General features: G+C 35.7%; 1 protein-coding gene across 4 annotated transcripts; it reads left to right on the forward strand.

Annotated features, from left to right (window-relative positions):
* Nucleotides 1–5: 5 nt before the first annotated feature.
* Ythdf (YTH domain-containing family protein) lies at nt 6–26,334 on the forward strand. Of its 4 annotated transcripts, XR_013883948.1 has the most exons (18): nt 6–325; nt 935–1,031; nt 12,560–12,624; nt 12,888–12,896; nt 13,434–13,503; nt 14,841–15,127; nt 15,453–15,536; nt 16,455–16,539; nt 17,205–17,380; nt 17,805–17,994; nt 19,035–19,142; nt 19,827–20,034; nt 20,568–20,770; nt 21,640–21,752; nt 22,755–22,886; nt 23,267–23,489; nt 24,268–24,529; nt 25,238–26,334. XR_013883948.1 is itself a non-coding variant. In XM_080176753.1 (16 exons), exons 1-16 carry the CDS (start codon nt 101–103, stop codon nt 24,393–24,395), a joined length of 2,403 nt encoding a protein of 800 aa, XP_080032879.1. In that variant the 5' UTR covers nt 6–100; the 3' UTR covers nt 24,396–24,555. The 4 variants fall into 4 exon arrangements, 1 of the variants encoding a protein (XP_080032879.1); XR_013883946.1 differs by lacking the exon at nt 12,888–12,896 and having other exon boundaries at nt 13,425–13,503; XR_013883947.1 differs by lacking the exon at nt 12,888–12,896 and having other exon boundaries at nt 13,425–13,503; nt 24,635–25,330.
* The last annotated feature ends 212 nt before the right edge of the window (nt 26,335–26,546 follow it).

Raw genomic sequence — 26,546 nt, forward strand, 5'->3', positions numbered from 1 at the left:
ACTAAATTAGTGATTAGTGTGTGTTTAAATAGTTATAAGAAAATATAAACGTGTGTTTGTTAATAAATCTTTGTTGTGACTGAAAAAAAAGCTAAAAAAAATGTCAAATTCTGGAGGCGGCCTAGCAGGCCAACACCATGCGGTTGTCTCAACAGCTGATCCGAGGAAATCTGGCAACGCAGCAACAGCAGCGGCTGTGCAGGCGGCTGCCGCAGCAGCGGCAAACAGGAGTGCGGCTGTAGCGGCTGCGGTTCAGGCTGCAGCGGCCGCGCCGGAGCAACAACAACCGCAGGATTTTGATTCTTGGAGACACCAACAGCATCAGGTAGTTTGATGTAGCGGGACAAAGTGTCTCAAAATCGGCCATGTGACGTCCTAAAAATGATGGAGGTAAGAGGCGAAGTGGGAAAGAAAAACCCTAAAAAAGATATGGATAATCCCTCATTTTTATGACGTCGCATGGCTGATTTTTTTAGACACTTTGTCCCCCTACATTTTAACTGGAATTTCATTCTTGAACAAGGTACTAAGTTTTGCCCCCTGCGGGAGGACTACCCTTGCAAAACCAAAATTCTGTGTAAAGTTAACCTAAACAAACAATATTGAACCTTATCTTGTAACATTCAAGTCAGTCCTTTCCTAAATAATTGTTGATCTCCAAAACAAATCTATAGGGATAGTTACATGAAGTGCAATCAATTAGGCACCACCAAAATTGGCATCATGCTGTTTTTGTGGAAGCAGGACACCCATATATATCCAAAAAAACATGATTTTCAAGTCTTGATATTTTCAAATATATGTCATATAGATATAGTTTAAACTTTTGAACAGAAAAAAATATGCAGTTCATTAAATTCAAGTTTAAATGCACTTCGTGCAACTACCCCTATTCCGCCTTTTTATACCTATTAAAATTACCTACTATTTTTAGGCTGCACCACCCGGCTACAACCTAGCCTCTGATTTCTACGGCCTATATCAGCAAAATCCGTTCCATCACTACACAGGATTTGGAGTTGGTGGAGAAGGTACCTAGTATTTTTACAGCAAAGCTACTATTTATAACCTTTGTCCGTTCGCCTGAACGTTTAGAGCGAAAACTAGATTTTCTCAGGGTTCCAGGACAAATTCAGAAGTGACAAACCTCGGAGTGTCTAAAATGGTAAATTAAGGGGGGGGGGGGGTTTAATGCAACCATCTCGTAATCAGTGATTAAATGGCACTTAGAATTCGAATTTCGATCTGAAATTTTTCATGAGTAATCCTTGGTAGGTCTATTTTCCCTAAATCGAACAAAAAGTTGGAAAAGTAACGGCTGGCGGCTGGCAGCTCAGCCGTTTAGCCGTTTTTTGCCTATTTTCAGGGCAAATTCATCATTAATTACGTTGGAATCAACTTTTAAAAACATATTTTGGGTTTAATTCATGGTAAATGATAGCTATAACTATTTTTTAAATTTCTAGTACCAGCTGCTAAACGGCTAGAATCGGCTGAAAACGGCTGGGAGCTGCCAAGAGTATGAAGGGTAGATATGGCTTGTGACGTATCTAGGGGTAGGTTTTTATGGCTGCTGAGCTCAAAAATACTACCAAAAATAGTGGCCGCCCATCCATATGGAAGCTGGGTAACAGCTGCAGCTCAGCTGGGAGCGGCCAAGAGTAGAATGAGTAGATAGGGCTTGTGACGTGTCTAGGGTTAGGTTTTTATGGGTGCTGAGCTCAAAAATACTACCAAAAATAGTGGCGGCCCATCCATATGGCAGCTCGGTAACAGCTGCAGCTCAGCTGGGAGCGGCCAAGAGTAGAATGAGTAGATTGGGCTTGTGACGTGTCTAGGGGTAGGTTTTTATGGGTTCTAAGCTCAAAAATACTACCAAAAATAGTGACGGCCCATCCATTTGGCGGCTGGGTAACAGCTGCAGCTCAGCGGAAAGCGGCAAAGAATATAATGAGTACATAGGGCTTGTGACGTGTCTAGGGGTAGGTTTTTATGGGTGCTGAGCTCAAAAATGCTACCAAAATTAGTAATGGCCTTCCATATGGCAGCTGGGTAACAGCTGCAGCTCAGCTGGGAGCGGCCAAGAGTAGAATGAGTAGATAGGGATTGTGATGTGTCTAGGGGTAGGTTTATATGGGTGCTAAGCTCAAAAAAAACTACCAAAAATAGAGGCAGCCCATCCATATGGCAGCCGGGTAACAGCTGCAGCTCAGCTGGGAGTGGCCAAGGGTAGAATGAGAAGATAGGGCTTGTGATGTGTCTAGGGGTAGGTTTTTATGAATACTGAGCTCAAATTTACTACCAAAAATAGTGGTGGTCCATCCATATGGTTGCTGGGTAACAGGGGTAGTTCTGAGCTCAAAAATACTACCAAAAATAGTGGCGGCCCATCCATATTGCAGCTTTGTAACAGCTGCAGCACAGCTGGAAGCAGCCAAGGGTAAAATGGGTACATAGGGCATGTGACGTGTCAAGGGGTAGGTTTAAATGGGTGCTAAGCTCTAAAAAAAACACCAAAAATAGTGGATGCCCATCCATATGGTTGCTGGGTAACAGCTGCAGCTGTGCAGTAAGCTGTTGTTTAAGCTATAAGCACTTTTTGGGACTATTGAAGGATAACCAAATATTGAATATTTCAGTATTGATTTAGTTGTTAAACAGCTGAAATTGGCTGAGAACAGTTACCAACAGATAAAGGTAAAAGTTTAAGACAAAGCTTGTGATGTGTGGGGTAAATTTTTATAGGTGCCAAGCTTATCAATACTCCCCAAAAATAGAAAGGCCCATCCATATGGCATCAAGGTAACGGCTGCTGCTCAGCTGTAGCTGTTACCCAGCGGCCATATGGATGGGCCCCAACTATTTTTGGTAGTGTTTTTGAGCTCAACACCCCCATAAAAAGTTAAAAACCTACCCCTAGAAATGTTACATGCTATATCTACAACATATACTTTTGGCTGTTGATAACTATTTTCAGACGTTATTGGTAGTTTTCAGTGAAATCTAGAAATTAAAAAACTGTTACTAGTAATATGTCCATGAAATGAAGTTATAATGTTAATTGGGAGAAGTTTAATTCTACTGAAATAATAAATTTTGTGATATTCTTCACACGTCACAAGCCCTATGTACTCATTTTACTCTTGGCTGCTCCCAGCTGAGCTGCAGCTGTTACCAAGCTGCAATATGGATGGGCCGCCACTATTTTTGGTAGTATTTTTGAGCTCAGAACTACCCCTGTTACCCAGCAACCATATGGATGGACCACCACTATTTTTGGTAGTAATTTTGAGCTCAGCATTCATAAAAACCTACCCCTAGACACATCACAAGCCCTATCTTCTCATTCTACTCTTGGCCACTCCCAGCAGAGCTACAGCTGTTACCCAGCTGCCATATGGATTGGCCGCCACTATTTTTGGTAGTATTTTTGTGGTCAGCACCCATAAAAACCTACCTCTAGACACGTCACACGCCCTATGTACTCATTCTACTCTTGGTCTCACAGCTGAGCTGCAGCTGTTACCCAGTTGCCATATGGATGGGCTGCCACTATTTTAGGTAGCATTTTTGAGCTCAGCACCCATAATAACCTAACCCTAGACATGTCACAAGCCCTATGTACTCATTCTACTCTTGGCCACTCCCAGCTGAGCTGCAGCTGTTACCCAGCTGCCATATGGATGAGCCGCCACTATTTTTAGTAATATTTTTGAGTTCAGCACCCATAAAAACCTACCCCTAGACACGTCACAAGCCCTATGTGTTCATTCTTCTCTTGTCCGCTCCCAGCTGAGCTGCAGCTGTTACCCAGCTGCCATATGGATGGGCTGCCATTATTTTTGGTAGTATTTTTGAGCTCAACACCCATAAAAACCTACCCCTAGACACGTCACAAGCCTTATCTACTTATTCTACTCTTGGCCGCTCCCAGCTGAGCTGCAGCTGTTACCCAGCTGCCATATGGATGGGCGGCCACTATTTTTGGAAGTATTTTTGAGCTCAGCAGCCATAAAAACCTACCCCTAGACACGTCACAAGCCATATCTACCCTTCATACTCTTTGCAGCTCCCAGCCGTTTTCAGCCGGTTCTAGCCGTTTAGCAGCTGGTACTAGAAATTTTAAAAATGGTTATAGCTATCATTTACCATGAATAAAACCAAAAATAAGTTTTTAAAAGTTGATTCCTACGTAATTAATGATGAATTTGCCCTGAAAATAGTCAAAAAACGGCTAAACGGCTGAGCTGCCAGCCGCTACTTTTCCAACTTTTTGTTCGATTTAGGGAAAATAGACCTACCAAGGATTACTCATGCAAAATTTCAGATCGAAATTCGAATTCTAAGTACCATTTAATCACTGATTACGAGATGGTTGCATTAAAAACCCCCCCCTTATGTATTTCCATATAGATTAGGTTAGGTTTGTATTTGAATTTACAAATTAGCTCCTGCAGGGATGAGGCATTTGAAAAACCTTTAAGATGGTTTAGAATAGGTTTGATTAGGTGAAGTGTCCACTACGACATTTGTCACTCCTGCGTTTGTCCTGGGACCTTTCTCGGCAGTTACCGAATCTAATATGGCTGATATTTTTGTGAAGATTTCCATGAAAACTTGAAATATTGTGTCACTGTCCAGCAACCGTCATGTCTTTCTGTTGGTAATACTTGGGGACATCTGTAAATTAAACTCGTACCCAATGTAATATAAAGGGGGGGGGGGGGCGTATGTGCCACTTTTTGAAACCATTAGTAAAACGCGCATGATCTTAGCCCATAAAAGAGTTACAGCTCTAAAATTTGGCACAGCAGTTGCTTTTGTGGAGAACAATATGGAACTGCGAAGAAACGAATTTTTTTGTTGTCTTTTTTCGCCACAATAGATAATTTTCAATTATCTGAGATAAACTATTTTTAAAAGCGAAGCTTTTCTATAATTAGGGTCGGTCCGTCCGTCCGTCCGTCCGTACGTCCGTCCGAGATAGTTAGCTTTTATTCGTTAATTTAAGCATGTTAGAATTGTCCTATCGATTTCAAACTTTGCATGGTGATTTCTGTAGTAGTTAAGTACGATTTAGAAAGCGTAGCAACTCTATAATCATTACCCAAATGTCCGTATGTCCATTTTAAACATGTTGATTTTTTTATTTTTTTTAAATAGCTTTTATTCGTTAATTTAAGCATGTTAGAATTGTCCTATCAATTTCAAATTTTGCATGGTAATTCCTGTAATAATTAGGTACGATTTAGAAAGCGTAGCAACTCTATAATCATTACCAGAATGTCCGTACGTCCATTTTAAACATGTTGATTTTTCTACTTTTTTAACAACGAATTTTTATATGATCTAATTATCCGTTTGATCTGATATTTGGTATATTGATTCCTGGGACAACAAAGAACAATATTTTAAGCGAAGCAACTCTATAATCAAGCCCTAAAGATGTAAGTATGTCCATAAACATTATCCTGTATCAAGCAGTTTTTCAACAAATTTACTTACAATTTTGCTTCGAATCTTATACTTTTATATTCTGATTATTCAGTTCAGACACTATACAAGTATTAATGTCCGTTTGTCCTACCGTTTCAGTGCTTCGCTTTTATGGATGTTGTCATCCTTGTTTTTGTAATTATAACCTGACCTTGCTACAAACGTAAAATAAAATCACAAAGTTAGAATTAATCTAGTGCAATAATGAAGGTACTTAAAAATAGAGTTCGACATTTGCATCAAAGTTAAGTGGCTTTTTTTCAATAGGCAATTCGTAGTCATAAACTACATAGCTTTTGGATAATCTTTTACCAAAAACGAAAATTAAGCGCTCAAACAACAGAAAAGGTTTTCATTGCAGTTTTCTATCCCTGCTTAAACACCAAGATCTAATAATTAAAATTGTTATTAATCAAAATCTGCTTATTTTGACTGAGTGGCTATTTTTCATTGCACTCAAAAATTTTGCAAAAATAGTGTTCATACAAAATATCAAGAATAATTAAAATAGTGTCTTATTCTAAGCTACTCTATAATGAGGAAACGTCTATTTGTTGATGGTGAAACTGAAAAAATAAACATAATACAATAATAATGACCAATGATAGGCAGTATACATTTAAATTGACAAATGGATGGCAAGTATGACGTCATTTTTTTGGGCATCAGTTTCATTGCTGGATTATTTTTAGGCCAAAACTTTTTGTATGGTTCTTGAACAAATAAACTTTTTATTAAATTTTAACGGGAAAATTGGAAGAAAATAGATTTTTTACTATATCATTGCTTCTTAAAAAGACATACTAAAAGTTTAATAGAATTATCTATAAGTAACATGAACTATCTTTAATCATACTGATGGAATTTCAGTAGTTTTATCCATGTTTCACTTTTGCTGCTAATTAATTTTACATTTTTGTAAAGCTTTGTTTTTGTCCGATACAAATTTAATGTATTTTTAAAACAAAATAAAAATTTGTTTTAGTTTTTTTTGAACAAATACTTGGACAAACACCTACACATACACACACACTCATTTTCTATGAAGTTAATGATTTTAAACTCAGGGATCTTAAGGGATAAGACAATAGTCGATAAATTGATTTACATCGCGAATGATGATACACAAAATTACCCCTTTTGTAAATTATAATTTGTAGTTAAAACTAATGAACCAACCATTTAAAATTCAATAAAATTCAATGCAAAGGTGTTAAGCCACAGAATAAGAAAAGGTTACTATAAAACTTTGGGAACTAGTGCAATAAACAGCGTAATGTGTCCTCCCTCCCTGTTTTAAACTAGTATGCAAGGATGTGTCTATGTGTCAAATTCTGTCTTTGTTAAATTATAGCGAAGAATGGGGGTTGTGAATTAATCGAGCTCCTATTGTCCCTTCCTTCCTGACTACTATGAGACCAGGTTTTTGTAATATAAACAATTAGTTTCTTATTAGAGCCATACAGTAATCAGTCAAGATATACATTTAGGTGCCCTTCAAAAACAACAAAACTTTTGGACAATTTTTGCTATACATCAAAGTAAAGCCTTTTAAAGTCACAAGTTTAAGAAAATTCTAGATTTCACCTCATATATAACATCATTCTTAAGAAAGGGATGTAGAATGGACACTATGACAGGGGAAAAATTGTCGTCAATTTAGGTAGTTTAACCAGTAGGAGGGTAGGGAATCATGTAATGAATGGGGATAGTGGGGGGAATTGCTGTTATCAGCTACAAGTTAACCTTTATTAAAGTACATGATGTTCTGGTTTAAGATCCAAGTAATTTAAATCCATTTCTTGAAAACACTTTTTTAAAAAGTTGATAGTGATTTTTTAGGGAAATTTATCCATTTGTAAGTCTATATTTAAGGCATACTGTTAATGTTTTAGGACAATGAAGGGTATAAAATAAATCTTCAATTGTTCCATATCTTTATCCCAAAAAACCCTAAAAAGACTAAACCTTCATTGATTTTTCACCATCTTTTCATTGAGTTTTAGAAAAATAATCCATTGAAATACATTTTAAAAATCTTGTACCTTTTTTATCGAACAGAGTAGCTGTGCTCCTAATAATATACCTCTAAGTATTATTGCATGAACACTGCAACTATCTACTGCATCTTTCTAGTCCAATATTCTTAATTATATATCACACGCCCATACTCTTTTTCTTGCACCACAGACCGACTGACCACTCTAAATATTAAATCTAAAATAATTGAAAATTGAACAAAAGTATTTTTTACAGTATGGTACAAATGGATATATGATATACGTGGATATATTAACAGCGGAAATCTGTCTTCAATTTAGCTTGTCAATGTTTACATCATTTATTGGGTCAGACCGTTCATACAGTAGGAGGGAAAATGATAGGGTTAAGGGTGTGGATTGGGGTATCATTATATTAGCCAGCTGCGAGCATCACTTTATAAGAGTACATGAAAATCTGGTGCAATATCCATGTAATAATATATCGATTGTGGTGTTATAATAATATTCAACATAAATCCGTAAGATAATAGACCAGAGTTTATTTTATGGGTAAAATCCCATATGAAGTGGATATTTTTGACCTAACAATAATATTATTCCAAATATTATCCCCCATTGCGTGTTTTTAAAAGCGAAGCTTTTCTATAATTAGGGTCCGTCCGTCCGTCCGTCCGTCCGTCCGTCCGTACGTACGTCCGTAACGGATAGCTTTTTTCGTTAATTTAGGCATGTTAGAATTGTCCTATCAATTTCAAATTTTGCATGGTGATTCCTTTAATAGTTAGGTACGATTTAGAAAGCGTAGCAACTCTATAATCATTACCAAAATGTCCGTACGTCCGTTTTAAACATATTGATTTTTTTACTTTTTAACAACAAATTTTTATATGATCAAATCATCCGATTGATCTGATTTTTGGTACATTGATTCCTGGGAGAATAAAGTATAATGTTATAAGCGAATCAACTCTATAATCAGGTCCTAAAAATGTAGGTATGTCCATAAACATTATCCTGTATAAAGCAGTTTTTCAACAGTTTTTTTACTTAGAATTTTGCTTCGACTCTTATATATTTATATTCTGATTATTTAGTTCTGACACTATATAAGTGTTAATGTCCGTTTGTCCTACCGTTTCAGTGCTTCGCTTTTATGGATGTTGTCATCCTTGTTTGTTATCAATGTATGTGTATTGGTGATTTTTAGAGAAATTTCTCGTAAGAATGGATATAGAATATATGTGGATGATATGATAGGGTAAAAAATGTCGTCAATTTAGGTCGCTAACATGGACATTAATATTGGTGAGTTATACCAAAAAAAAAATTCCCTGCTGTTAATATTGATTTCCTTGTTTGTTTCTTTGTGTATGTTGTTGTACGACTCGTAATTGGGCTTGACCATATAATAATATTTTACACCAACTTAAAATTGATATTAGAATAGTAGACTGGTTCAAAAAGGCAAATTTTAAAATAAAAATATCCTTCAACTTTTTGAAATCTTTAAAAAGCTTGTTTAAATTAAAAACCTACATGTGAAAAATGTGAACTTTTTTAATCCCTGAAAATTTCAGTCGTCTACCTTAAATAGGATCCGAGAAAATCAAGTTTTCCCCTAAACGTTTCAGATGGACGGGCAGACGGACATGGCAAATTATAGAATAGCTTCACTACTAAAGACGATTACAAACATTCATAAAGCAAGGAACTTTTCGACCATTTAGAATTGTAACCTGACAATTTCTAAGCTTACTTTCAATTTCTCATAAAAATTTTAATTCGATTAAAAAAATTTGAGTCAGGCTACAAATTACGCCAGCACGCGGCTATAAAGAAGAAATTTACCGCTTAAAAGATTCCAAAGTTATACCAGAAACGCCCTTAAAAATTACTTCGGCTAAAAAGGGGTTTCGGCTTAGGGAGAGGTAGCGTTATTCAGAAAAAAATAAATTAGAACCATGCCAGAAAAGCTAGGCACAATTCTTTATTACTTTTTTCGCCAGGATTTTCCAGAATAAAGGCCAACTTCATTATAACTACTAATTAAAAGATAAACATTGATTATATGAAAAAAAAATATTTAAGCTTTCAATCTATAACATGATTATAGTGATTATATCCAAATTCTATAGGATCTTCATCTCAAGAGGGGTGGTTAAAAACTCCACAATTTTGTTTTAGTGAATAATTATCCCTATCTTCGAATCTAGTTAAAAATGTGTTGCAAAGTTATTATTGCAAACATTTTTACAAACGTAGACACTATAGGTTTATAAATGCTGTTTTATCTATTTATCTAATGTTTATCTGCACAGTGTGAATTTGTCTTTCCCCCTGTAAAGACATGATAATATTCTTGTGACATATCTTAGCTCCTAGAGCCCACTTTAGGACTATACTACACTTAAAATGACAAGAAAATGACCAAACGTGAAAATTAATATACAAAAGCTATTTAGTGAACAATAATTTTTCAAAAACATAAGTAAAAAGTGCTTATTTTACAACAAAAAACAGTTAATTAAAAAACTCAATACATCTATATGTTACATTTAGCTTGTAATTTAATACTTTCTAACCCGGTCAACTCGATATTCCCGCATTCCCTCATCCAACATTCACACCCAACCCTTTCTACATTCAACGCATATCCTTCCCCCATACATTAACAGTTATTTGCAAAAGAGATCCCTAACAAATCTACATAAAAATGGCTAGCAGTTTGTCTAAAGAGCTGGAACAGTTGAAGCTCGAAAACACACACTTAAGACATACCATTATAGAACAAGAAGCCGAGTTTACAATGACAACCAGATATTTTAACATAAGTTAGATCTTCCCTCAGAGCCTGTAACACTTGATAGTGACACTCTAACTCCATTCTTATATGATGTAGCCAGCTCAGCACACATACCTAGCCTAAAATCTTTTAAAAACACTAGCATCACCTCTATTGGCTACGCCTTTGGTGGACCTAGATTAGTGAAAACAGTGATAAAAACTAAAACTAATGCTGCTAACATCTATTTTTACAATCCTGAATGCCGAAAAGCAGGAGTTGCTATAGCAAAGCACAACTTAGGCAGTAATGCACCTCCTATACTATACTGCCTAAACAGTTACCCAATTCTGAGACATCAAGTGAAATGTCTCTCTGTCATTTTGAATAGGCTCAAACAGGAAGGTCAAATCTACTCATATAGTCTAAACAATTTTCTTTGTACTACATTTGATGAAAAGTTAGGGCCCCTATATTCCCTTCAACTTGCGTCAAATAGCAGTTATTCTAGCTTTACTGACGCAAAATGCGTAGAATTATACAAGAGAGGCTTTGTAATTCCTCTAAATGACACAGAATTCAAATCTGAATATTTTTTGCAGCTGGAAAACATTGTTAGAAATCATGTGTTGGAACTTGCACATTCAACATCTAATGAAAGTACAGAATATACATTAAGTACTCCTAACAAATCTAAGCGGCGTAGAAGGAGGCATAGAAGAAAACAAAATCTGTCATATCACAAGTATGACAAATTGCCACCTCCGCCCAACGATAGAGATAAGAACGAAACTGAACAGCCGGACACAGACAGACAACCCTCACCGCCAACACACACACTTCAAGATTCTAGGCCTAATACACCCTTATCAAAGGGCACTAGGCCTTCCTTTTCAGGTTCCTGCACACCAGAACAGAGTTACAGGTCGGAGGGTACAGATATGCATGATTATCCAACCTCAATACCACCAAATCATGCACTAGACAACCTCCCTGTAACACCAACCACAAATCTGACCTCAATTATGCACAACCAAATAACCCTTATTGTGCCACCTATGCTATGTCCTGTCATACCCTTTGCAGTCTCTCCATCCCAGATCGGCACACCCCCTGCTCCAGCCCAGCTTACAGAATTATTGCCTCCAACAAGAATATACTCTTAAAAAGTAAAGCTACTCTAAAATTTACTTAATTAGTTCAATTAAAATAATATTAAACATTACAACTAATGTAAATTAATCTGTCCTGTTTTTCTCTCTTTTATCTCACAACAAAACCTTTAATTTCTGATGAAAATGTTAGATAAATCTATTAAACGTATTTCTTGATAAAGCTTTGCTATGCACCATATTATTTTCCTGCCATTAGTTTCTAAAGACAAAGCTTTTCTATAATTAGGGTCTGTCCGTCCGTCCGTACGTCCATAACAGTTAGCTCTTTCAAAAATTTAAACAGGTTAGAATTGTCATATCTATTCCAAACATTGCATGCTAACTCCTTTAACAGTTAGTTACAACTTAGAAATCGTAGCAACTCTATAATCGTTACAAGAAAGTCCATACATTCATTTAAAACATGCTGTTTTTTTCTTTTTCTTTTTTTACTTTTTGACAACAAATTTTTGTATGCTAAAATTAACCCATTCATCTATTTTTTAATACTGATTCCTATTACAACAAGGTACAATTTTGTAGGCGAAGCATCTCAATAATCAAGTTCTAAAAACGTCAGTATGTCCTTAAACAGTAATTAGTATTTAATCAGCTATGCAACAAATGTACTTACAATTTTGTATAGACTTAATATTTCTTCAGTTCTGACTTTCTACAAGTGTTAATGTTTGTTTGTTCTTTCATTTCAGAGCTTCGCTTTTATGGATGTTGTCATCCTTGTTTCATAAAAATTTCCCTTATATTTTCACTTGACACTTACAATTTTTAAAAAATATTGGCATGCTCGTTTTGCTTTTGGTTTCAAAAGGTGGCACATCCGTTTCCCCCCTTAAATACGTTCTTTTATTTGTTGATTTAAAACTTTGGGGGCTTTTATTAAATATTTATTAATAAATATACTCTATACTATTTATCTACTAATTTTTTCTACGGAATTTTGTTTGTAATCATTGGGACTGTTTATACCTCAATTTATCGTCTTTATTGCTTGAGTAGGATTTTGAAATTGCATTAATTCTGTTTCTCATTTTAAAAAGGCAATAATTTCAGAAAAAAAACTAATCTTATTCACTTATAAAGTTATAATCCTAATGCATTTTTAGGTACCTGGTCTAACGGAGATCACATGACCTTTTTGAGTGGGTATGGAACTCAGTTGCCAGGACAGGTATAAGTTTTGGAACAATGATTCCTTGTAGCAATTTTTGAGCGCAGCTTCTTAATAATTAAGTCCTAAAATGAAATTATGTCCTTAAACAGTATTCTGTATTTAGATTTTTCAACAACATACCTTCACAACTTTGTTCATTTTTATAAATTGATATTCTGCTTATTAAGTTCTGACACTTTACAAGTGTTGATGTTTGTTTGTTCTACCATCTTATTTTAAACCTTAGTTTTTATGGATGTTGTCATCCTTGTTAAATACAGGAGACAGCTCAGTTTGGAATTGATACTACCATGTTTGGAGCTAAAGCTATATATAACTATTTTCTAATATGTAGGAGACAGCCCAGTTTGGAATTGATACCATCATGGTTGGAGCTAGAGCTGTATATATATTATATATAATATAAGTATATATAATATGTAGGAGACTGCTCAGTTTGGAATTGATACTACCATGTTTGGAGCTAGAGCTATATATAACTATTTTCTAATATGTAGGAGACAGCTCAGTTTGGAATTGATACCATCATGGTTGGAGCTAGAGCTGTATATATACCTAACTATTTCTAATATGTAGGAGACAGCTCAGTTTGGAATTGATACTACCATGTTTGGAGCTAGAGCTATATATAAGTATTTTATAATATGTAGGAGACAGCTCAGTTTGGAATTGGCACTATCATGTTTGGAGCTAGAGCTGTATATATAACTATTTCTAATATGTAGGAGACAGCTCAGTTTGGAATTGATACTATCATGTTTGGAGCTAGAGCTATATATAAATATTTTCTAATTTAGGAGACAGCCCAGTTTGGAATTGATACTACCATGTTTGGAGCTGGCGCTGGAGGCTTTGGAGCATTCACACAGGCACCAGGTATAATTACTAATTGCAATTTAAAAGATAATCAAAAGCTTTGTTGATATCAAAATTCAAAATTAGTTGACTGTTAATGATTAACTGTTATCCTTCTCCAATAAATATGCCTATTAAGGAATACTAGAATGAACATACATTTTTTTTATTCTTACACATATCAAATCAAACCACTAATAATAGTATTTAGAAGAGAAATAAATAAGTTACAACACAGCTTCATTGATTGGTAGTCAAGCTTACAATTTTTGGCAATTTGTTTAAAAAAAATAACGCCGAGTCGGCTATAATAAACCCCTCTAATTGTATAGTCTTTGTTATAAAAAAAATGTCTATGGTTATGAATTTTAACAAGTGAAATTAAACACATCAAAGTTTATGAGGAAAGAAAAAAGACTATGATATTACAGTTTTTATTAATAAAACCTTTTTTTTTGTTGTATATTACCAACCTTTTTAAAAGCGAAGCTTTTCTATAATTAGGGTCGGTCCGTCCGTCCGTACGTCCGTAACGGATAGCTTTTTTCGTTAATTTAGGCATGTTAGAATTGTCATATCGATTTCAAATTTTGTATGGTGATGCCTGTAATAGTTAGGCACGAATTAGAAAGCGTAGCAACTCTATAATCATCACCAAAATGTCCGTACGTCCATTTTAAACATGATGATTTTTTTACTTTTTTAACAACAAATTTTTATGTGATCTAATCATCCGATTGATCTGATTTTTGGTATATTGATTCCTGGAACAACAAAGTATAATGTAATAAGCGAAGCAACTCTATAATCAAGTCCTATAAATGTAAGTATGTCCATAAACATTATCCTGTATCAAGCAGTTTTCCAACAAATTTACTTACAATTTTGCTTTGACTCTTATACATTTATATCATGATTATTCAGTTCTGACACTATACAATTGTTAATGTCTGTTTGTCCTACATTCTACATATCAAGCAAATTATATCATGCTTTCCCTCGTCCATGCTCCTCATTCATATGAGAGCGCCATTAATTAGGGTGGCTTAATATGGAACACCTGCCAAAACTCTAGGCCAGGGTGATGTAATAATTGAGTAGCTTCCACGAGAATTGCGGGTCAGCTTATAACGTATCATAGAATACACCCAGCTGTGCGCGAAGCTTACCAATCTATGATTGGCCAAAGGATTCTCACCTCCAATCTCCGTGTGCATCTGAATCCTAACTTCAGAGAATCATGGCTACAAACAACAACAACAACTGTTTGTCCTACCGTTTCAGTGCTTCGCTTTTATGGATGTTGTCATCCTTGTTTTGTAACATAGAAAGCAAGGTTCAATTAAAATTTTTTTCAGGTTATGGTTTCGACTTTACTGGGTCCGCCGCTGGGTATTCCCAATGGGGCGCAGCCGCAAATAGGGCAGCTGCCCAGCAGCAAGGCCATGCTGTGGGCGCAGCTGCTCAACAACAGGGTCATGCGGCTGGTCCCGCAGCCGCGGCAGCTCAACAGGGTCACGGTGCGGCTGTGACTACAGTGGCCGGAGCCGTGGAACATACGCCACATCAGTGGGGCCAGCCACAGAGGCAACAGGTGGCAACAACAGAGCAACAACAGTACTACAGACAGGAACATTATACTCAGGTAAAGGTTTTTGGTTCACTGAAAGATTGTAGGTAGTTTCTTTTATAATAGGAATTTGATTTCTTATCTCCTTATTACAAACTAACGGTTGCATCCCTATCATCAAGGAGCCCTATATTAGAGGGATAATGAAAGAAAAAAAATAGCCTAAAACCATATTAAGACTTAAATCTAAAAATAAGTTTTAATCATAATTACAGTAGAATTCTCAATATATTACCTAATAATTGAAAAATAGTAGATGGACGTGCGACTTTTTAAAAGAAACCAGAGGCGTATCTGTCATGAAATATACGACCTTAATCTATATTTTGTTGTATTTTAGGAGAGTAGAGGTAGAGTAGCAGCTGCAGAACAAGCCATGCAGGGTTTACATCTGGCTACTAATAATCATACACAAGATAATAAGGTGATCATAATCATGCAGGGTTTACATCTGGCTACTAATAATCATACACAAGATAATAAGGTAATCATAATCATGCAGGGTTTACATCTGGCTACTAATAATCATACACAAGATAATAAGGTAATCATAATCATGCAGGGTTTACATCTGGCTACTAATAATCATACACAAGATAATAAGGTAATCATAATCATGCAGGGTTTACATCTGGCTACTAATAATCATACACAAGATAATATGGTTAATCATAATCATGCAGGGTTTATATCTGACTACTAATAATCATACACAAGATAATAAGGTAATCATAATCATGCAGGGTTTACATCTGGCTACTAATAATCATACACAAGATAATAAGGTAATCATAATCATGCAGGGTTTACATCTGGCTACTAACAATCATACACAAGATAATAAGGTAATCATGATCATGCAGGGTTTATATCTGACTACTAATAATCATACACAAGATAACAAGGGCGTCTAAGCTTTTGCATATAGGGGGGGGGAAATTTAACACACCCCTCCCCCCCCCCCTATTGAACGTTTTTGCTAGATAATAAGGTAACCATGTGGGGTGAAACATACAAAAACCATATTTTAATTGTTAAATATTGGTATTATTTTCTTATCCTAACACCCCATGAAAAAGCATTAAAAACATGAGATCATCCATAAGTAGTGAAGGTTTCATTGTTCATAAAAATCTTTTCACAAAAATCGAAACTGACGGACCAAGTAAATTATTCAATGGATGCTAATCTTCACAACAACAAAAACAGTTGTCTTTAAAAACGTTTTCTCCATAACTTTTCTAACTGTCAAACGGACATTAAGAATATCAGAACTAGGAATATTCAATGAAGATAGCTCTTTAATCTTCATTGTGCATGTTAAATTTATGTATTTCTCTAGTTCCAAGAAAGCAAGAGCGAAGGTGCAGATAATTCTACAAAGTCCCACCATAATGATACTGCCTCTTCAAACCAAGCAAGTTCAGGTAGACAATTCTAATAGTTATTTCTCGCATAGTATTATAAACAGCTTTCCTCGAATATAAAATGTACAATTAAATGATTATAACCAGTGTAAACCAAGGCTAAAAAAACTAATTTTAATCTTATGATTGTACATTTTATATTCGTAGAAAACGATGCTATACATATTTTTTTCGTATTGCTGAGAACCGGTTCTAATTCACCGGATATTAATCGGTTTCGAATGAATACGAGAAATAGATTTATTATCCTAGATGGTCAATAAAATGTCCAACTTAGTAACTAAGAAATTTCTAGAAGACAAAGATTATTTGAAAGAGATAGGTAAAAAAAAATTATATGTAATATTGCTTCCAATATACGGTGGGGGCAGTATAAAGCCTAATTTGAATTAACTTAACGTAAAAAGCATTAAATCTGTTTTAGAAAGAGTTATAATAGCTAAAGGGCGCTTTTCCTCAAAGTTCCTATAGAGTACTGACCCCTCCCCCTCTTTAAAAAAATTGGAATTTGCTTGGTGGTAGTTTTTCCTTTACCTATAACACTTTATTTATTACTAATTTTTGTTGTCAAAATTGGAAGTTTCTGTGCTCAACTAGGCACTTTAATGGAAATCGCTGAAATATCCTTCGGATAAAAACCCAATTCCAACTGGTAAATTGTACAGGTGCTAAGCTGACCCAGTCCGGTAGTGCGTCATCTGGCGGCGGCAGCGGTCAGCCTAAAAAGATGTCCTGGGCCAGTGTTGCCAGTCAGCCAGCAAAACCGCCAACAACGACCAAGCCGAAGAAACCAGGTGTTCTTTCTCCGCCCCAATTACCAGCCACTAACAAGCCTCCCACAAGGAATTAGTCCAATTAAATTTAACTGGCGATGGTTGATAACAACGAAAGGCTAACCGTCGTTTATAGTAGGTACTAAGAAACTAAAATCTCAACGAATGCAGACAACCAACCCGATTGCACGACCTTTGTCTGCAATTCTATGCATGGTAATAAGTTGCGCCTGTTGTATGGTTCAAGGCATTCCCCTTACTCTTGCTAATAATGTTGTGCATCTGCCAGTTAAGACGCTGTAAGGCGGGTTGGTTGGTTCATATAAGGTCCAGTCGTTGGCAAAATTTAAACAGAATAGACGCAAATCCTTTTACTTTTATGTTTAATAAAGCCACACAATAATAGTTTGCATTTTCAGTGAAGAATATAATTTGAAGTTGTAGAATTTCCTTTCCTTTAAAAAAAAATATTTTAAATGGATTATTACTTGCAGTGTGCCTCCCACGAACGTAGAAATAGGTACATGGGATCACACAGCAACCAGTGGACACCAACAAAACGGGGGAGGTATCCCCACCCCCGCCTCCTCGCTTATGGGAATGCCGCCTCCTTTGCCGGGAAGCATACCCGTGTCCACCATGCATGGACATATGCCTCCTGCCACTAGAGGCATGATGTCAGGTAAGAAAAGGATTCACAAATCTAGGCCGCCCCCCCCCCTCTTTTTTCCTTACACTAAAGTAACAGGAAGTCTGTCTGTTTGTCTTTGTGTTTGTATGTTTGTACTAACCGCTGAACCGATCAGGTTCTCCTTTCCAGGGTAGCTTCTCATAGGTCCCGGGAAGGTTTATAACTATTTTGGGGGAGGGTACCACCACCTTCCCAAGAGAAATCACTAAAAAAATTAATATTCTCACTTTATGTAGAGACTTGAACACAACATAGACATGAAATAAAAAAAACATTTAAAGTGCCACTAGAGGCCTCTAGGGCTAGTTTAAGTATATGGTAAAAATGCTGAACACTTCCTTATCTTAAACTAGCGGCTTCGCCCCTAGCCTCAAGGGGTTTTGCCCCAAGAGGTGATAAAAAAAATTAAGGTGAAATTCGTAAAAGGACCAAGGAAATCTCCTTCAAATAAAAAGGACCAAGCAAATCTTCTGCAAAAAAAAAATGGGGGGGGGTATTTTGGTTTTTTGGGGGGTTTGGGATGTCCCACCCCCCAAGGAAATAGCCTAAAACCACTACAGGGCCAGTAGGTATATACCCTGAAGAGTAGAATCCAATCGGTTCAGTGGTTACCGAGATCTTAAGCTTCAGACATCATTCTACTTTTATTATAGATAATGGGCGAGGGGGGGGGGATATGGAAAGTATACAGTGGGGAAATTATTGGACTGTAAATGACTTTGGTACCCAAAGTTATATAACCTTGTTTTTTAATGAGTATACTAAAACACTGGGAAATTTTAGGAACTTTAATTGGTTGTTTCTTTAAAAAAATAATTGTAGTTGAATTAGGATAGAACTAGAAGGGTATTTGACTAAGATATTTTGTTTTTTTCTAATGTTTAATAGATATTTAATTCAAAGTACCTTGTTGATCCCTGAAAACCTGATATTTAGAAAGGAGTTGGATGGGTTTTGGAGTTCAAAAGTCACCTATTGTAAAAGAGCCGATATAACCTACTTTTTTTTAATGTCCAATGTCTTTATATCAGGTGTTGGAGGAGTTGCCATGGGTGGAGGTGGCGCAGCAAGTGGTGCTTGGATGGGGGGAGCACCCGGTGGAAGGCCGGGACCCCTTGGTCATAATTCTGTGATGAACGGTACAAATATTAAACTCTATCCTTTTATATAAAGTATAAAGCTTTTTTGGTCTGCAGCGAAGGCCCTAGCTAACAGCTGAACCGATATGGTTCTACTTTACAGTGAAGCTTCTTGTAGGTCCAAGAAAGGTTTTTAACTATTTTAGGAGACTAGGGGGGTATCTCTACCCTTCCAATAAAAAATTACCACACCTCTGTCTGTTTGTTTGTCTGTGTGTCTGTACCGAAGGATCGCGCTAACCGCTGAACCGATCGGGTTCTCCTTAACATGGTAGATTCTCATGGGTTCTGGGAAGGTTTATAACTATTTTGGAGGAGGGTACAACCACCCTCCCAAGAGTAATGACAAAAAAATCGAAAATTTTTAAAATTTATGGGAGACTTCAACGTAACATAAAGAGGTATCGTAACATAAAGAAGTAACGTAGAGACTTTAACAAACAAAAACATCTAAAGTGCCACTAGAGGCCTCTAGGGGCGTAGCCGCTAGTAGTAGAAAAAGGTTTAAAAAATTGGTGATATCTTTTCAATTTTCTTTTGTTTGGTTGGAGTTAGCCTCCGTAAAATTAGACCTCTGAGAAGTTTCTCTGTAAAGGTCATCGGTTAGCGCTACACACAGACAGACATTCAAACAAGCAATTACTTTTATTTGAGAATTGTTCAAAATATTGATTTTTATTTTAGGTGTTATTCCTCACCACCTGACCCCTATACAAACCTCTCACCCCCCTCCCTCCTCTGTGGCTGCTGCCCCGAGTACCCCTGCCGCCCCCTGTCATGTACTGGACGAACTAAAATCTACAAATAATTACAATCCGCGCGAGTTTGACCTGAACCCCGTGGGGGCCAGATTCTTTGTGGTTAAGTCATATTCAGAGGACGATATTCACAGGCAAAAATGCATTGAAATATAACAAGGATACCTACATTCATTAAGGTTGGAGGGGACATTGGACTGTAAATTATACTGGTACTCATGGTATTATGCTTACTCATTTCTTGGCACTTGTTCTTGGCGTATGGTAAACCTTTGTTAATCATAATTATTCTAGGATTTTTCTCATTTTAAATCTTTTTCTGTTATGTTACTTGAATTTGGACACTGACAGAGTTAGGGGTGCAAAAGCTTGAAATCTATTTTTATATGAATAATTTACAATTGTGATGTTTTCAATTTGGGGAAAACAACACATAAAAAATCGGCGTGAGTTGCAGTTGCTGCCGTTTCCTCAGAAATGATTCCACATTGTACTTCATTAAAGTAACTGCCATGTATAATATTATAGTTCTAATCTTGCTTTAAAGTCTTAAAACAATAAACACATAACTTTACGGGTATTCTTAACGCAACCCCCCCCCCTTTTTTTTTCTATGTTGGTCAGTAGGTTTCCTAGATAGTGTAATTAATGCATTACTGACGCCCAGGAGTATCAAATACGAAATCTGGTGTTCTACAGAGCACGGCAACAAACGGTTGGACGCTGCCTTCAGGGAACGCGAGGGGAAGGGTCCTGTCTACCTGTTCTACTCGGTGAATGGGTCCGGCCATTTCTGTGGCATGGCACAGATGTTGAGTGGAGTGGATTACAGCACCACCGCCAAAGTTTGGGCTCAGGATAAATGGAAAGGTACCTAATGTTTTTGTATTTAGAATCCCTTGGGATATTATCATATTATGGGATAGGACAATGAAGAAAGATTATTGTACATCCTCAAGAATATTAATCAAAATTACTCATTCTTTACTTTTAAAAGTTTATTAATAGGTACTAGTTTGGAAACAACTCATAAAAAATCATTAAAAACACCCAAAGTTTGAGCTGACAAATAAGATAATATTTTTATAATACTTTGGTTACCAGAGTAGTTTACCGTCCTATGTCCACTTTCATCACAGGATATTTCCCTGCCCTACACTTTTTCCATACTTTATTTTTTATAATTTGGGGGTGTAGTTTTACCTTTTTATTTCTACCCCACCGTTTTATTTCTTTACTTATTTTATATAGAACAAGGATGACAACATTCATAAAAGCGAAGCTCTAAAACTGTAAGACAGACGAACAATAACTCGTGTAGAGTGTCAGAATTAATATACAAAATATAAATATATAAGTTTTGACAAAATATTACAAAAATTTGTTGCAAAACTTCCAAAACACAGAATTCTGACATTTTTAGAACTTGATTAAAGAGATGCTTCGCTTATAATATTGTACCTTTATGTAATAAGAATCAATACTCCAAAAATTAGATCAATCGGATGATTACATTATTAAAAAAGTTAGAAAATCAACATGCTTAAAATGGACATCATGCAAAGTTTGAAATCGATAGGACAATTCGAACATGTATCAATCAGCGTTAAAAGCTATCAGTAACGGACGAACGGACTTACCCTAATTATAGAAAAGCTTTTTAAATACAGTATATTTGTTAAAATTTATATTCACTATCCTGGTTAGCAAGGAATCTAACTATCATTTTATCTTTTCAGGAAAGTTCCAGGTGAAATGGATCTACGTGAAAGATGTTCCTAACCAGCAGTTGAGGCATATTAAACTAGAAAACAACGAGAACAAACCCGTCACTAACAGCAGAGATACACAGGTATAGAAAAGTTTGGAACGATTTTGTCCAATAGTAGTAAAGCTGAGATGTCGAAGGAACTGGTCAATAAAACTGGTTTTAATCTTATGATTGTACATTTTTATATTCGTAGAAAACTGGATATAATACGATGCTAGACATATTTTTTTGAGAACCAGTTCTTATCCAATGGATAATAATCGGTTTCGAATGAATACGAGAATAGTTATTTCTCGCATCGTACTATAAACGGCTTTCCGCGGATATAGAATGTACAATTATAAGATTAAAACACGTTTTTTAGCCCTGAGGTGCCGAAGGCACGAGCTAAAAAAAAATGGTTTTACTCTTATGATTGTACATTTTTATATTCGTAGAAAACTGGATATAATACGATGCTAGACATATTTTTTTGAGAAGCAGTTCTTATCCAACGGATATTAATCGGTTTCGAATGAATACGAGAAAACCTGTTTCAACTTTTTGGCCTTGCTAGAGATCATTGCCCAGCTCCTTCAAACTTCATCTCTTTTCCTATTTATTTTAAAGTTGCAACTTGAGAGGTTCCTTTCCAATCTTAGGGTTTTTTATTCGCTTCCCATCAACATCCTGTCAATTCCACGCAAATAGGCAAAAGCCTACCCAGAACCCATAACCAAAAAAAAACTATAAGAAAAATTACAAGACGATCGAAAAAGGCATTAAAGAGGTCTTAATGAACATACACACAATATTTTGGAAGGTGAATTAATATATTTTTTCATAATTCTTTAATTGCAAGGAAAATATACTTGGAATCAGGGGTGTATATTCTGCATGCACGGTTGATCCTGCATAAACGGGGGATAAAATCTGAAAACATTTTTTAGCCTGTCCTTGGGGGGAAAAACTAGAAAAATATGTGGAATTGGTAATAAAAAAAATAAGGATTACTGCAAACATTTTTTCCCCTCTTTCTGGGGGAAAAAACTAGGGGAGGAATGAAATATTTTAAGACGACTTTAACAACTCTTTTATCTGTAGGAAGTGCCCCATGAGAAGGGAAAAGCTGTGTTGAAAATTCTCGTCTCCTACAAACACAATACGTCAATATTTGATGATTTCTCTCATTACGAGAAAAGACAAGAGGAAGAGGAGGGAAGAAAACCACACCAGGTAAGACAGACGTGCAGACCTTAGCGATGAAAATGCTACCCTTCCATTTTTTACTTTATGTTATGTCGGACCACCAATTTGGCAACTTTCTTCAAATACTGTAAAGACTATTTTCACGGCTAAAAAAAATACAATTAAACTTTTATTATACCTATCCTAATGTATAACAAAATAATAAAAAAAAATGATGACAATTAAGGCATAAAATAATGTGGATAACATTCTCGAGATTTTAAATCTTTCTTAAGAATAGCAAATCTATAACCTTCTAGTATAACTTGGAAGTAGAGAACTATTTCCTATTTGTCTCTTTCCTATGCAAATCTCATATTTCCGAAATTCTCATCTCCAACCTCACCCAAACTTATCTGTTTGTTCAGAACGGACGAAGTGATAGACACGACTCTCACCCGCACCACGGTGGACACCCTCCATCCCATAGAAGGGGAGGGGGCGGCGGAGGGGACCATTATTACAATAACAACCACCATCGTGATGACACTGGCGAGTATCGTCGAGGTGGAGCTGGTGGCGAGCAGAGGGGAGAACACAGGGGGGATGACCGGAGACGTGGCAATGATAGGGATGGAGAAGATAATAGAGGTAATTTTATTTTTAATCGCCAGTTGTTTCACTCATACTGTATATGAACCGTTGAAAAAAAGCATTTTGGTGTACTTGGTTAGGTAGGATTAGAGCTCCTCGTAGGGGTTGGGAAAAGCGTTTGATTTTATATTATATACATATTACTATTTTATTTAAAAAACTATTTTCTTCGACCCTAGCCTCTAGCGACGACTGGCTGGCGATAGGTCAGGAAAATAGCCTAAAACCACCCCAGGCCATTTATAAAGCTTCCCTGAGATCTATTGCTGGAGACAAGAAAATCCCTTTGTTTCTTCATTAATGGGATGGCAAACTCACTTACCTTATCAATGTTTGTACGGTTCAGTGGTTAGCAGGTTCTTAAGAGGGTTGGCAATCTGTCCAATGTTCATACAAAAATCCGCCCCAAAAATAAATGGATTAATCCGTGGATTCCAAATTTTTATTATTTTGACGGATTGCGGATTCTAAATTTTATCGGGTACTAGGAAGAATCTAAAGCTGCGTTTTTTTATATTTTCACATTAGCTTTTCTCCTATTTCTAGACCCTACAGCGGCAATTTTCTAACCCTTACGAAACCTAACCTAACTTTGTTAAAAAATTAAAATATTTGTTTGGACCAAAAAAACTCAAGATGCTAATTTTAGCCTAACAATTAACGATCCGAATCCGCTATTAGAATAACGGATTGCGGATTCGGATTCTGGTTTTAAAAATTGGACGAATTCCGGATTCGGATTGCCAACCCTGGTTGTTATCCTTCATTATTTCAGGTCATGGAGGCGGTAGGGGCGGCAGAGGCGGCTACTATGATAGAGGAGGCCGCGGTGGCAAATATCAAGGCGGCCGCAGGCTGAGTCCTGTACAAAAGGATGGTACAACCTCCAATGGAAACAAATAGATGGCGCAACTGTCAATAAAAAACAAGATGATGTTGAAAATATGTAGAGAAATCGAGAAAAAATTAAATAGCATAGCATAAAAGAACAAATATTATTTAAATCAATTAGTGAAACAGAATAGACAAAGATTGAAGTACATCTTTGCAACAACAACAAAAATTTCATAAATTGTTTGATTTCCCGTTCTTTTTTACCTGCTAATTATTCTTTGATCTTTTCTGGTCTGTTTTACTTTTAGTTTCAAAGTTATGTTCTTTTTTCAACAAAAGGGGGGGGGGGGGGGGGTTTAATGCAACCATCTCGTAATCAATGTATAATTGGCACTTAGAATTCGAATTTTGACCAAAAATTCTGCATGAGTAATCCTTGGTAGGTCTATTTTCCCTAAATCGAACAAAAAAGTTGAAAAAGTAACGGCTAACGGCTCAGCCGTGTAGCCGTTTTTTGGCTATTTTTAGGGCAAATCTGTCATAAATTACGTAGGAATCAACTTTTTGAAACATATTTTTGCTTTAAATCATGTGAAATGCTTCAAAAACAACATTTTCAGATTTCTAGTACCAGCAACTACCGGCTAGAACCGTTTGAAAACATTTTGGAGCAGAAAATAGTATTATGTGGAGATAGGTTTCGTGATGATTTGCATTGAATATAGCCCAAAAAATGGCTAAACTGCTGAGCCGCCAGCTGTTAGCCGTTATTTTTCCAACTTTTTGTTCGATTTAGGGAAAATAGACCTACCAAGGATTACTCATGCAGAATTTTAGATCAAAATTCGAATTCTAAGTGCCATTTATACATTGATTACGAGATGGTTGCATTAACCCCCCCCCCCCCTTAGTTAAAACCACAGTTGAAAGTATAAAAAATATTAATACTGTTTGATTTCGACGTAAATTGCTTATGAGAAAAAAAGCATATAAAATTTAAATTATGAAATTACGAAGGGGACTATGCACCAACGAAAGCTAGTGATTTTAGCACCTTCCAGCAGTGATTCTAAATGTGTTTTTTTTGGTGAATATACTAGGGTTATGTGGAATTTCATTATATCAATTTAAAAAATTAAGTTTCACCATGGTTTTATGTGAAAAAACTTTGAAATGTCATTAAATGTTTTGTTGAGTTCAAAATTTCAAATAAATAACACGTCAAAACACATTCTAATGCTGTAAATTACGAAAGTACACTTTTAAAACTGTTTACAATATTACAAGTTACCATCCCTTTATTTTTCTAATTAACATTTCTTGTTAAAAAATTTTATTTTGAGTCACAGCAGTTTGAACTCAACAAATATTAGATGATACATAGTCAAAAAATGCCTATAATTTTAAAGTTTTTTCATATAAAACCATGGTGTAACTTACTTTTTTAATTTGAAATAATGATATTACACCTAACCCCAGTATATTCACCAAAAAAACATTTAGAATCTCTGTTGGAAGGTGCTTAGAATCACTTGCTCTTGTTCGTGCATACTCCCGTTTTGATCTTAGTCCTTGTTATTGTTGTAATCTGTCATTTTCTAGTATCATAGACAAATTTTATACCATTTATAAATAAGAATAAAAACTGATCATTTAACACAATATTTTCTTCATTACTTGTTACATTTTGGTGGCTTAAAGATTTTTTAAAATCTGCACATTTTTTTATTAATTCGTTTAGTTTCGTAGTAATTTGCCTAAGTTTTTTATCTAATCAACTAAAAAATACAAAATCTAAAACCATGTTATTCTGATTTATTTAGAAATATTAAAATATTTAGAACTTATGTTTTCATACTTTCATATTAGTAAAGTAATGTATAATATGCAACATTTTAAAAGTCTTTATTATTATTTATCTTGTATTCTTTATATAAACATAAAAATGATTTCATTCACTTAAAAAAAAATTTTATTCTTTCCAAGCTTTAATAAATATTATGAATACCCCTTTGATAGATTTTCGTTTTTTTCATTTCAATCTCCTCATTTAATAAAGGGACAAGACATCTAAAAGATTAGTGGGATAGAGGAATTTTTTACAAAATGTGCTAAATAGTTATTTACAGGGGTGTATATTCTACTTGAGTTCCCCTGGTAAGGAGGGGGGGGGGGGGAGCAGGGGAATTAAGAAATAAAGTGAAAAGCTTATTTACACCT

Source organism: Acartia tonsa, chromosome 11, assembly GCF_053477335.1.
Source record: "Acartia tonsa isolate MP-2025a chromosome 11, ASM5347733v1, whole genome shotgun sequence".
In the NCBI taxonomy this organism is placed as follows: Eukaryota; Metazoa; Arthropoda; class Copepoda; order Calanoida; family Acartiidae; genus Acartia; species Acartia tonsa.

Bases quoted from the DNA above. Each gene is read 5' to 3' on its own strand.
- Ythdf (XM_080176753.1), top strand. From the start codon at position 101: ATGTCAAATTCTGGAGGCGGCCTAGCAGGCCAACACCATGCGGTTGTC. The intron at 326-934 runs GTAGTTTGATGT...TACTATTTTTAG, and splicing joins GGAGACACCAACAGCATCAG to GCTGCACCACCCGGCTACAA. The intron at 16,540-17,204 runs GTAGACAATTCT...TAAATTGTACAG, and splicing joins TTCAAACCAAGCAAGTTCAG to GTGCTAAGCTGACCCAGTCC.